Source organism: Phoca vitulina, unplaced genomic scaffold, assembly GCF_004348235.1.
Source record: "Phoca vitulina isolate PV1807 unplaced genomic scaffold, GSC_HSeal_1.0 scaffold47, whole genome shotgun sequence".
Taxonomy (NCBI): Eukaryota; Metazoa; Chordata; class Mammalia; order Carnivora; family Phocidae; genus Phoca; species Phoca vitulina.
In genome coordinates, this window is record NW_022589750.1 from 12,252,346 (window position 1) to 12,265,784 (window position 13,439).

General features: G+C 54.1%; 1 protein-coding gene across 1 annotated transcript in view; it reads right to left on the reverse strand.

Annotated features, from left to right (window-relative positions):
• Positions 1–981: 981 nt before the first annotated feature.
• The window catches only part of USP22 (ubiquitin specific peptidase 22), a 38,236-nt gene continuing 25,778 nt past the window's right edge, over positions 982–13,439 (reverse strand). The window contains exons 7-13 of the mRNA XM_032431762.1: positions 10,899–11,004; positions 9,198–9,356; positions 4,683–4,809; positions 3,693–3,784; positions 2,915–2,977; positions 2,168–2,317; positions 982–1,370 (exon numbers count right to left, since the gene is read on the reverse strand). Coding sequence (XP_032287653.1) covers positions 1,328–1,370; positions 2,168–2,317; positions 2,915–2,977; positions 3,693–3,784; positions 4,683–4,809; positions 9,198–9,356; positions 10,899–11,004 — 740 coding nt within the window. The 3' untranslated portion in view covers positions 982–1,327. The remainder of the gene's footprint in view (positions 1,371–2,167; positions 2,318–2,914; positions 2,978–3,692; positions 3,785–4,682; positions 4,810–9,197; positions 9,357–10,898; positions 11,005–13,439) is intronic.

Consider the following 13,439-nt stretch of genomic DNA (forward strand, 5'->3'; position numbering starts at 1 on the left):
CAAGGAACAAGGCGAACTGTTCCCTCTCCTCGCGCGCCTCCTCCCTCTCGCAGCAGCTCCCGCGCAGAGCCACCTGCCCCTGCTCCGCATGTAACTACACCCGGCGGAGTGCGGAGGGAGCAGCGACGAGAGGCTCCAGCGGAAGCCGCTCCAGCATCCCTCCGACCCACAAGCCGCCACGCAGCCACGGAACAGCGAGTGGGCCGGGTGGCCAGGAAGAAAACAGGAGGAAGGGAACAATGAAGCCACTGAAACACTTCATTTACTCGAAAGGTTAATAGGACAGAGACACTTACTAGCCTCGGCCTGACTCTCGTCCGCCGCCCCCGCCAGCCTTCACCAGGACCCGGACGCTTCTGAAGGGGGGGGGGAGGGGGCCAAGCAACAAAACCAGCACCAATGAAAAAGCAGGATTCACTCTCCAGAATAAAGGAAAACGATCTAAATGTCTGTATAAATCCAATAATTCATTCACGTTACTACCATTACGTTTATGAAAGTCACCATTGTGGAAAAAGAGAGAAAAGGGGAGAGGGGTAAGAAAGTGCCTATTTCCAAAGAAAAAAAAAAAAAAAAACCAAGAGAGAACACCTGGGCTGACACTTCCACATGCAGCTGGATGCTAAGTGATGTGCGCAACACACGTGCTTGGAAACCCCAGTTAGTGTCTTCGGCCCCGTGGGCTCGGGGGGAGGGGGTTCTTGTATCTGCCGACAAGACGAGGCTAAGAGTTCCAGCTAGCTATCTGATACTAAACCCACAGCGAGGAAGGTACTTGCAAAGTCCTCTGTCCTCACACCACATCTTTGGCTCCTGTACTTCTCTGCTTTAACGGACCCACGATGCGAAACCAGGCTGGCGCCTTGCTAAACCGAACCCTCGGGATGGGCTCCAACCCCCCCCCCCCCCCCCCCCCCCCCCCGCTCTCGGGGCCCCGGTGCACCCCCCGGGCGGCCCCCCGCCCCCCCCCCCCCCGGGGGGCCCCACCCCCCCCCCCCCCCCGCCCCGCACATGGTCTTGAGGAGCACAGGAGACGCCCAGGGACGCATCCCCGGTGCCCCTCCCCACGCAGGGCCCAGCCCCCACGTCGCTGTGTCCGTCGCGCGGGTCCGGGAGCCTTGTTCCGAGCGCAGCGCCTATCCACGCAGACACGACGACCCTGGGCACCCGCCATGGCCGCCGCTGGGCCCAGGCTGCAGAGGAATCCGATGCTCTCGGGGGCACTTCTGTGTGGGTGGTGGCTTTGTGAAGTCGGGGAGGACGGGGATCGTTTTGTGAGGCTGGCCAACTCATCGCCGTCATTTCTGTGGACCAGCTGCAGATAAGGCTACTCATATTCCAGGAACTGTTTGTGGTAGAACAGCAGGTAGCTGTGGAGGCAGACAGGAAGCAGGCTTACATTCTAATTCACTGGAAGTTCACGCAACCCGAAGCTTCTGGCACCGGGAACACCCGTGTGGTGGTCTCGGCACCCACTGGCAGCCTGACGGCTTGCTTGCTAGGTGCTGATTCCTAGTCCCCAAGGACGAGGGGCCTTGGCTGGGCAGCAGGGTGCCCAGAGCGAATGCCCGTCCTCCCACCTATCTGCCAGGACATCGTGAGCCCATCAGTCCCGCCCCCCACACGGCTCCTGAAGCTTCTCCGACGGCCACCACAGCTGCCCTCAGGCAGCGGCTACTCTGGGGGAGACTCTTGCAATGGCTTCTGGTCCAAATCCACCCCTTCTGGAGGCCTCTTCTGGCCTCATTACCCACAAAACTGTCCTCTGTCACACCAATTCTTCTACACACACTCTCTCAAGGGGCGCCCCACCGCTTGGAGTAAATACAAAGTGTAGACGCCTCAAGAGCGCTCTGGTTGGCTCATCCCGGCCCATCCTGGAGCGGGGGATTCTACGGCCAGTCTCAAGACGAAGAAGGACTTAAGGCAAAAGGTGGATGACGACAGGCCAGGGAGTAATGAAGCGGGTCAAGAAGGAAGGAGCTCCCCAAGCCCCGCCGCGGCTGCTCATGCCGTGGGGGACAGAAATGACCACCCCCACACTCTGGGCGTGAAGGTGCTCATGGAGAGTGACCCCGCCCATCCGGCTGCCCACCCAGGCTGGCATCCTGTCCAGAACATGCCTCGTTACATCAGAGGCTCAAGGTGACCATCGGGCCGGACGTACCCCTCGCTGTCCAGCACGTCCTCAATGCTGGCCTTGGTGATGATAGCGTCGTCACACTTGAACCACTGGTCCTTGTGCTGCCGGATGAAGCTGGTGTAGTGGCCGCTCTCCAGGGTCCCTTGGTGGTTAACTACGGCAAACAAGGAGTACCTAGTTTGGGAGCGCGGCAGTGGGGAGAGAAGGGGCAGTCGAGTTAGTTTTATCACCGTCAGAAGCAATCAGCAGCCTGCACAATGCGCAGCCCCCAGACACCCCAAGAACGAGAGCAGGAGCCCGGCAGGCAGGCAGGCCGGCCTAGCCCACTCAGCTCTCGAGCTGCTTTGCGGGAGCCCCATTTAGTGGAAGTGGGGACAGCCAGCCGCGCTGGGGATGCTGTAAGCACACCGTCCTCTGTTCTTCCTCCCACAGCGACGGCAGCGGGTGGTGAAGGAAAGAACAGGGGCCTTACTGCAGCGTGGGTGGACACAGAGGCCAAGGGGCCCCGAATCCAGACCCCGAGCTCGCGCACAGGAGCTGGGACAGAGGGGCGCAGGCTCCTCCATCGGGGAGCTTTACAGTGCACGTGTGAAAAGCCCTCTCCCAACAGCCTGCAGCATTTCCAACAAGGGTGGAGCAGCAGGACAGGAGGCAGGCCAGCGGCCAGAAGAGCTGTGCCGTCGGGGGCCCTCCCCGCGCGGCCCACCGGTTCTCCCACGCTCCCCGCTCACGCTGCAGATGCCCGGCGCCAACCCACGAGGCACCACTTACTTATTGTCGTTGTTGAGACTGTCCGCTGGCTGCTGGTACTGTCCGTTCATCCTGCTCTCTTTGCTGTAACCAACAACAGCACTTCCTCAGCATCATTTACAGTAATCACCCAAGCAGACGCGGGGCTCGAATGACAGCCCCACTACCCCCGGGCCTCCTCCGCCAGACGCGGCCCTCGGTGCATTTTAGACATGCTTTCTAATTCTTCCAGCAACTCCGCTTTCTAGGGGAAGACCATCCCGGAGTGAAGGTGGGGAAGCAGAGGCCGGGGCTGGAGAACCAAGCGGCGCAGAGCCACGAGGCGCAGACGGACTGGACTCCACCTCGCTGCTTCCAGCCAAGCCTGTGCTGATGTGTTACGGGGGCCGAGGAGACTAACGCCTGTCTGACGTCTGAGCGAGTGTCGCGGTGATTCGGAGGGCACGTTTTAAGTGGTCTGGGATATCAAGATGTGAATCTACATCTGCAACATCAACTGTGCTTTGCCATACCCAAAGGCAGTTCCATCTGTCGCAGCGCTGCCTCCCGTGATCGCACCGTGACCGCTCGCCACGTCTGGGAGCTGATAAAGGACCGCTAGGGAGGAGCCAAAGCCGTGGCAGCACGGCTGACAAGACTCAACTGCGTCCTGGGTGAAGACCAGGATGACGATTCCGTTTTGGCAGGTGTGCTTCTAGCAACCTCTACGCCGGCTCATCGGGGAACCAGAGCCGATCACAGACCCTACGGAGCCACAGCCCTCCCGGTCACTCATACAGCGTCCCAAACCCTTTCATACCTGGACGCCATGAAGGGTGTCATGTCCAGTTCCAGGGGAAAGGACACATACGTGGTGATCTTCCGCCTCAGTTTGGCCGAGTGTTCGAATCGCTGCAGAAATTGGGGAGAAGGGAGAGAAGGAAGAGGATGAAGTTGTAGGGCTTTCTTCCAACGGTGCTTCTCTCGACACCCCCAAAAGGGGGCTTTTCATTTTCTTTCTGAATTGCCCTTCGGCCACATCTAGAGCTTACAGACTCAATAACACAATATTAATCCATGCAAATCTAATTCATGGGGTTCAAAAATGGAGGTTTGAAACGATGGCATTGTTCAAAGTGATCGGGGCCAAGTGTGCAAAAAAGTAATCTTGTAACAAACCCAGCAAAGTGCAAGGTGGAAGGTAACAGAACAAACATCCATAAGCTCCGGGAGCAAAAATGGACATACTGTTCCTTTTACCACAGACATTCCTTCGACTACACTGGGGCCACCAAATCCAGCCAGCAAGCCAGGAATGGTGTGGGTTTTCTGTTAAAAGGATCATAAAATAAAACAAAGACCATAAAACAAAGATTCTATGTGGCCATGAAGCCTAAAATATTTACTATCTGACCCTTTATAGAGAAAGCTGACCGACCCCCCTGGACTGGATCATAAGGCTCAGGTCTTGTTTGCTTTTAACTAAAACAAAACCAGAGAACTTTGGTGTTGGGGGGAGGGTGGGGAATCTCGGGGGAAGGAGGAGGAAATTCTTAAACCCTGCCCCCAGGTGAGTGACTCACATCCTACTGTCATTATCAAGTAATCACTCTGGTTCACCACAGACCTCTCTGGGCAACAGAAGACAGGGGGAGAGTCACAACCTACTACCCTCTTGTGCCCTCCGTGTTCTTTACTGAGTCGCTGCTGTTACAAAATGTACTTCTGGACGCCATACCGACAGGCTCTAAGTTGTACCGCGGATCAAAAATGGAGTCTGCCGCTGGAGTGTGCTTCCTAGAGAGCTTACCTTGAGATGAAAACAGGCTACAATGGGCAGCTTCTTCATGGTGAGCTGCTTCGTGGACTCCTGGTAGCTATGGCAGCCACTGCACTTGATCTTGGCACTGCTTCCTAAGTGCTCCGGTCGGGTAAATCTATAAGACATTTCAACAATACAGTTTTAGTTTAAAAAAAAAAAAAAAAAGATGGGAGAGGTAAGAAAGGAAAAAGACAAAATAAGTATCACTTTTAATGGGTTAATCTCCCTACTGAAAACATGCGTACAGTTGGGGCGTTTATAATTTCACAACGGGGAAAAAAAAAATTTTCTTCCTTCATCTCTTCCCCTTATCACTTTAAAAGTGATTTTGTTTTTATTTTTTTTTAATTAAAAGTCTGGTGAAATAGTAATGATTTTCTAATGACCATAAGACACAGCAATTCGAATTTCAGAAAAACGACAACTCGTGATCATGCAAACGACTATACATAAATGTTTTTAGCAGCTGTGTTTGTTAACAGCCAAAACACCTGGCAGCAATCAGTGCTGTTCGGTGTGCAGATGGTTGAAGAAAATGCTACGTGACCCCGTGGAATACTCATCGGCAACAAACAGGAACAGACTATGGACACACACAACCTGGATGAATCTCCGGAGACTTATGGTGGGGAGCCTGGGGGAGGAGATCCAAGAGGTTCCATGTTCTATGATTCCATTTACGTAACATTCTCAGAATGCTGAATTCGTGGCTGCCCGGGGTTACGAGGCAGTGGTGGGGGGAGGGACATGGAAGACTGGAAATGCCCTGCATCCTGACTACATCAATGTGAATATCCTGATCATCACATTGTACTGTAATTTAACACGATGTTACCACTGGGGGAAAACTCAGTACAGGATACCCAATTATAACTGCACGTGAATCTGTATCCCAAAATAAAAGTTAAATCTTAAAAACGGAGAAATGATCATTCTCAAATGACGAAGACAGACCTCACGACACAGCAAGGTTGCACTAAGTCCAAAAGCATTTCTGGCATAGGTGGTGGCTACCCATAAAACAGATGTTTCAATATGGTTTATGCCAAATTTTTTAAGTTTAAAGCTGAAAAGCAAATGAAGTTCATCTTTTCACAACCAGGTCTGGAAATCTTTTGTTAATAATCCTTCGGAAATTCCGTGATCTCACCGGGGCAAGACGGATGCCCCCTCCTGACCACAGCTGACCCAGCCTGCCCCGGAGGTGCCCCGGAAGTGGGAAGCCGAGGGAAGCCAAGGAGAGCAGTTAGGTCTCATGGGAAAGAACATGGTACAAGGCATCTGAGCGTGTTTGCCCCAACCTGCAAGAACTAGCCCACAAATGTAATTGGCAAAGTCCACAGTGTAGGTAATTCTGTGAAAAACGATCTTGTCTTTTCAACATAGAAACGGCAAGGAAACCAAGGCGGGGGGGGGGGGGGGGGGGGCGGGGCCTGAAGCCTATGGATTTGCAAGCAAACGTAATGTGCACACCTAGTCTGGATCCTGAGTTGAACAAACTGTACGGAATAGTTTCTTATAAAAACAATCAGGGCAGTTTTAAACACTGGGTACCTGACTGGAAGAAAGAAGAACGTGCCCATGTTTATAGTGAAGACTCTGGAAATACATGACTTGCCACACACTACCCCATAACCCTATTTTCCAACTCAAACCCATTTGGCCCCAGGCCAACCAAACTGCTCAGGACCGCACCAGGGGCCACAACCGCTTCCCTGATGTCTAGACCAGCTCCTCCGGTCAGCACTGGAGACAGCGGGGACAAGTACTCAGACCGCGTGTCACTACCAGGTAGAGCGAGCACGGTGCACTGAGGAAAAACATGGACTTTTACAACTGGAAGCCCAATGCCAGCCCACAACAGAAATTAGGCAGAGCACTCTGCCCGTGCAGCAAGCATTCAGAAAGCAGGTGTCCGATGGTGGAAAGCAAAGTGCCCGAGGCAACAAACCTACCAAGCTGCAAAGAACACTTCCTTCCCCAGTGAAGGAAGCGCCTGAGGCTCGAGCTGCAGGAACTCTCAAATGTGACAGGGTCGAGCTTCCTAAGATGCAGCCTTTGTGTGGCTTGTCAACTCAGACTGGGGGTGTGAACACGTCACTTACCCTCAATTTTGGAAACACAAGCGTCAGCCAGTTTTAACCACTTTGTTAACTATTATCAATTAAACAGCTGATCAATAAGCGCAATGCTTCTCCTGAGGATGCGCATTTTAAAAGAACGTACTCCAGCGCGGTATAAAATGCTGAGTCCAGAGTCATCTTTTGAGGTTTTCTCATTTTTTATTCTTCAGGAAGATCCTGATATTTTGTCATTTTTCCTTCCGTGTGCAGTGCCCCCTAAGTTGAAATGCACTTAACCCAAATCCTCCTCCTCTCTGCCAAACGACGCTAACGTTCGAACACCAATTATGTCAACCAAACCTGCTTTGACAGCTAAGAAAATGTCCCACAACGTCAGATACGAAGAGGATTTGGCTTCAAATTCCATAACCGTGAGTGAAGAATGGAAGGACAACAGAGCTCAACTCCCAGATCTTCTCAACTATCTATCCGTGCCACCCCTCCACCCATGTTTGGGGAATTTCCAAACCTGGGTGGGAGGCAGGGCCCGTCTTCCTTCATGGAAGTTTACCACAAAGGCCAGGGATTTGCTTTTCCACCCACCAGCATTCTGGGCACCCGACCTACGCTCGACCGGTTGGATACTCATAATGAGGACTCTGCGTCTGGAAGAGTCATTCTCAAGAAGCATCTGGAGGAAGACCTGGTCTTGCCCGGAGCAGCAGCTCCACGGCACCAAACAGCCACAGGCCAGCAGCGGGCTGCGTGTTTCTGGATACCGGTCCCCAAGCCTCGCATGGGGACCACGTGTTTGCTGAGCCGTCCTCTTCAGCCTTCCTGTGGATGCGGTGAACTACCCAGTCTCTTCACCCGCCTGAGCTCAGCAGAGCCCCTTCCTGCCGCCTGCAAGCCTGCAAGCACTCCGACCTGCTGAGTGCAGGTGCGCTCGCACGCGTGCCCGGCAGAAGACCACCACCACTCGAGGTGCGACGGGGGGACGGGAAGGTAGTACGAGGCAGTCTCCTCCCCCAAAGAGGCTGCATTTCAATCCGGACTGAGGAGATACAACACAGACAGTAAAAGAGCAGAGACCGCAATACAGTGACGAGAGCCAAGGGCACAGCCCGAGGCCAACACAGGAACGGCACGGACACCCAGGAAAGCAACTGGCCCTGCCGAGGGCTCCCCCTTCACCAGAGCCGCCTGCGTGCTCCCGCTGAGTCTACCTCCTCCCCGAAAGGCTCAAGGAGCACAGGGTGAGCCTTCCCTCAGGCAGCTCCCAAGGGGTGATGGCCACCTCTCTGCCCCCGCACCGCTTACCCTCATGAAACACTTGAGAACTCGGAGGGTCTGGAGCTATGGAATTCCATCTACCTCAACTTCCTCCTGCCGGCTTTGCAATCTGCTCTCAACGTAACTTGGAAAGGGCCCCTTTGCTGTTAACACAAACTCGAGATGAACGTGCTCGCCTTTCCTCAGCCACTCGGCCACTGACCCAGCCCCACGCGGCCCCTGACCGGACAGCTTGGTGGGCATCTCAGTGTGGAAAGTGTCGCTGCCCCCTCCGTGCCCGCTTCGTGGGCAAAGCTTCAGGTTTGCTGAAACACACAACTAAATGCAACGGAGTTGGAAACCGTCTCTTCAAAAATGGTGGCCTTTTAATTTCCGACGTTCTTCTTGGTTTCCAAATTACAAGTTTGATGCCCCATTTACATCTGGACCTACCAGTGTGACGGAGTTGACGCGCTTAAAAATTCTTAACATGCACCTTTGAGCCTGCTGACTCTACAGCAAGATAAAAACCAAGAAGCCTGCCCCTCTTTGTAAGGAACACCTCTGCCCAAGGACACACCTGCGGTGACCTTTAAAGTGAGTAAATGAAAATAAAGGCTGTAAAACACTCAAGTCCATTAGGATAGTTTAGAAAGGGTCTCTAGCGTCTCCGCTATCACGTGTGAGAGCTACCCGAACACGCCGATGGCAACCGTCCCCTAACCCCAGCACCTGTCCCAGGTGGCGATGGCGAAAACGGACGCGCGCACCACCACAAACGGGCCAGTGGCCGGCAGGAAGGGCCCCGCCAGACTCTGGGGCAGCTTCTCAGCCCCAGACGCTGACGGAGCTTCAACCTCAGCTCTCTGGCTCTTAGGCACCTTACCCGGCGGGCAGGGGGTTCCCACACCAAGCTGGGTGACCAGAACAGTCCTCTTGCCAACACGTGACAGACTCTACGAGCCACTGTGCACCAGCTGCAGCCACCTGCAGGCTGTCCTGCCTTGTCTCATTTTCTGTACCGGACATGTGACAGAAAATTCTCCTGGGGCCCTGGGTGGCCCTGAATTCCTTCGGACTTTCCTCTGACCGACCACTACCCCGAAGAGCCGCAGGCAGGAGAGACCAGCGCCTGCTTTGTCTCCAGAAGCGCTGGCAGCTCCCTTACCTTCGCAAGCAGTCCGTGAGCGTAGTGGTTCCTGCTACGTGGCTTTCCCCGTTCACCACGCTGCCCTCGCTCCCGGGGCTCAGGGGCCAGAACGGGGTGGAGGACCCAGGCAGATCTAAACTGATGTCCCAGAAGGGGTCTATGGTGGTAGAGACTCCGCTAGAAGCAAGAGGAGAGACACACACATGTGAGAACGGACGGCCACGCAGCCTCCGAGGCAGCAGCTGGCCGACGACATCCACAGCGTCTCACAGCTCTGCCCTTCCATCCAAATGAAGTGGAAGGTCAGAAGACGCGGGACAGCTCCCACCCAGCTCGTCCTGGGCCCCCAAGGGAGCCCTGTGGAGGAACAGCAGGTAAACCACTTCCGGCACAGGCTGCTCCGAAAGCTACGGTTTCAGAACCCAGAAGATCATTACGATCGTTTTGGGGTTTTTTGAAAATAGAGACAGACCCCTGGGCCCCACGTCCAGAAGTTCTGAATTGATGGATCTAGCCCAGCAGCATCTGAGGAATTGGAAACCGCGAGTCCAGGGAGCGATTCAGAGCTCCACGCACACCTCCCGTGGAGAGAACGCACCGAGCCAGCACCGCGCCACGGGACGCTCTACCTAACAGAGCCGGTTCCCTCCCAGACACGGCCTGTGAAGGACAGGCTGGGAACTTCACTCCAGATACTCAAACAGGACATAAACCCGAGACAGCCTCCTGCTGCTGGAATTCAGCAGCACAGAGCCGACAAGGAGATCCTTTAAACTGTGAGTCTAAACACTGGAGCAATGCCCACGACGGCGTCTACATCACAGAAAACTGGGTGCGTGACCCAGGCAGAACCGCTCCCCTCCCGGTATCTCCTCTGTCCTCTACCAACTGCACGTGGGAATCCAGTAGAGGTTCCGAAATAACTTGAGTGGATCGTGACCAGGATTTTTTAAAACCCTGAAATGGAAAAACACAGAGGAGTGTGCACGGAGGTCGAAAGGGAGGGTTCTTGCAACCTCACTGACCCATGCATCCTCCTCCTGGAAATCAAAGCTCTGCACGCTGAGCAAAGCTGTGAACAATCAGGGACACTAGTCTGGAGAACGTGGGAAAGGAAACCATGACGTGAAAAGCAACACACTTCGGAGCACGGGTGCCAAGGATCTGCCAGGTGTGCACCAGTCCCTCCAGAAGGCAGGGCTCTTATTTAGCTCCTGGTAGAGCAAGACGTGGGGTGAAGCTTCAGGGCACACCCGCCCAGGTGTGCATGGGAAAAAAGATGGCCCCGGGACCCTGCAGCACTCGGGGCGACCTGCTCCTCCTCTGTGGGCCTCCTGTACTGGAGCTGATTTATCTCAACACGTTTGATGGCTTGGCTGTTTAACCTCAGCTCGTCCTGCTCCACGTTCGGCTGCTGGAGAGGCTCCTCTGTCAGAGCCACACCACCTACTGATCCACGCATCACCGAAGAGCCAGAGCCGTGGGGAGCACGGACTAAACTTCTGGCTCTAAGTGTTAAAACTTCTAAAACCTGCTCAAAACACAGCAGTTTTGCTGGCTGAACATGTCCCATGATGTTCCAAAAGCAGCACCTAGAACCAAGTCGGTCTCCCGGGCAGGACCTGGGGTCCCGCATCACGGTCTGGTCAGCACAGCGCAGATGGCCTCTCGCGTTCCAGAAGAACGCTGGGTGCCGTGCGGGAAGCCTCGCACACTTACTGGCAGACTTGGCACGTGACGTCCGACTGCAGCCCGCCCGTGAAGATCTGGTCTATGATGCAGTTGCAGTGGTTGGGGTTGTTGGCCTTCTTCCCGTTATCGTCACCTGGGGAAAGATCACAGCTGTGGGATTTGCATCTGTGCCCCGAGTCCGCAAGCTTCCAAGAGCCTCGGGCCGAAGGCGTGAGGCCATTCACCTACAGAGGCTGGTGAAGCCAAAGTGCCGAAACTTTCACGAGGGCACAGGAGGACCCTTATTCGAACAGGGAGACTTGGCAAGAAAAGAGGGAACAACCCAGCTAGCATATTTTAAGTGTGCTTCTTTTTCTCCATTCCCTAAGATCCGCTTGCCTTCTACGTAGATACCACGATGTAGCTAACGCCCAGTCACTGGGGAGAGTCACGGATTCCCCTTCCCCCACAGAACAACTGAGCGGCCCTGCCGTGGCGGGGCGCCCCACGCTGCCAGGGAATGCCTGCTTCCCCCCCCCTGCGCGGCACAGACACGGTGCCCTGACTTCAGAAAGCGTCTCTGCAGGACTCCCGTCGGTCTCTTTTCCCCATCAGCTCCTGCAGCCTACAACTTCACGAACAGCTCTGCTTTCTAAGCATTTGCACCTAGATAAGTACCAGTCCTATCCTCTCTAGTTCAACACGGGTTTTATATATTCGGGGGCAAATATACGAATACAAAGCTTACACACTGGAACACAATACATACTAACATGTATCGCAGATACATACTATAGAACTTTCATTCAACCAAAGAGGATAGACTGTGTTTATCTGTATATATATTTCTTCTCAAACAAGTGAAACTATTATCTAGGAATAAAGGATGCCCACTAAGTCTTTTGACAGCCAATCGCCTAGAGAAATTAGGGAGAAAATGCTATCCAGAAAGATTTCAAGTTCATGGGACAAAATGTTAGAATACAGGAAAATACACATAAGAAACCACAAAGGAAAATAAGCCAAAAGATACCCGATGCTCGCAACCACATAAAAACACGACCCAGCCAAGTGAACTAGCAAGGCTGAAGGAGAAATTGGAACACCTGCTTTTTTTTTTTTTTTTTAAAGATTTTCTTTATTTACTTGTCAGAAACAGAGAGAGAGGGAACACAAGCAGGGGGAGTGGGAGAGGGAGAAGCAGGCTCCCCGCTGAGGAGGGAGCCCAATGCGGGACTCGATCCCAGGACCTTGGGATCATGACCTGAGCCGAAGGCAGACGCTTAACCGACTGAGCCACCCAGGCATCCCGGAACACCCTGCCTCTGACGAGACATTTCTTGTGACGTGTGCAACAGAATTACATCAGAGAAGTGGATCATGATCATTGCATCATGTTTCTGTCAAATGAACGTTTTCCCAGCAATGCATTTGAAGCAGCTGATTTTTAGGACAGACTAATGCTGGTTACAGAAGTCTCGTGATTATCCTCAAGTGCTCGGGATGATAACTTAATGGTCTCACACAGCGGCTCTTTTCGGTTTGTATGTTATACTTCATACTAGGAAACCAAACCTCACCTAAGCTATTCAGCACCGTTTATTTGGCTCCTCGGGTGAGCACTGAAAGGATGTATAGGTTTTTCAGGAGAAAAACACTTAAGTACACAAAAAAGCCAGAACCCAAAGCCCCGACAGCTGATGAGAACAAGCCACCTTATTCGGAGTCTGGCTGGCCTCAAAATTGGGTTGTCAGACCTCACAGGGCATTTGGGAGAGCAGCCCCGTGACTGCAGAATGGCCGAGCAGGAGGCCTGGGGAACAGAACTGTGGTCCAACAGAATCACCAACACCCCGCCGGTCCACCCCAGAGGCCACAGGTAAGCAGGTAACTTGGTCACCCCGACGCATGTCAGCTACACCTGAGTGTCTTCCCTGAACCGGCCCATGAGCATCACCGGGGACCCAGCAGGAAACTGCTGAGCTCACTCCACACCCAGCGAACAGAAGCAGCAAAGAGCCCTCCAGGGGACTGTGACCCATCACGGTCAAGAATCCTCCTCAGCTGATCCTGGGTCAGCACACTTGGGCGTAGGGCCTTCAGACTGGGAACCCCGCCATGGGGAGGGCAGGAGGGACCCGCGGTGGCTTGTTATTCAGTCCTAACCTCCTGCCCCGAGCCCGAAGAGCTGCTTCCCCCATCCCCTTCCCCAGACTATCCAAACCCACCCACGTCTGAGACCCCTGGGGGGGCTGCCCCCCTCTGGGAGCCCAGCTGTGGGACAGAAGCCAAAACCCAGCGAGGTCCTGAAAGAGACTTTAAAAAGACCTTGGCTGGACCCCAAAATGAGCGTGACTTAGGGTAAGGGAAGCACTGGCGAGCGTGCAGGTCCAGTTTTGTATTCTCAGCTCTCTCTGGCGACTTTAGCGCCATGATCGGTCCTTCTGGAGACCCCACCAGGGGAGGAAGCCAGTGTTGATGGTTCAGCTGCATTTGGAGCATATATGGAATTTTCTGGCGCGTCAGGGGCCACGGTAACCCGCAGGAGCCGCACACCAGCGCCCTCACCATCAGGCCGAGAGGAAGCCA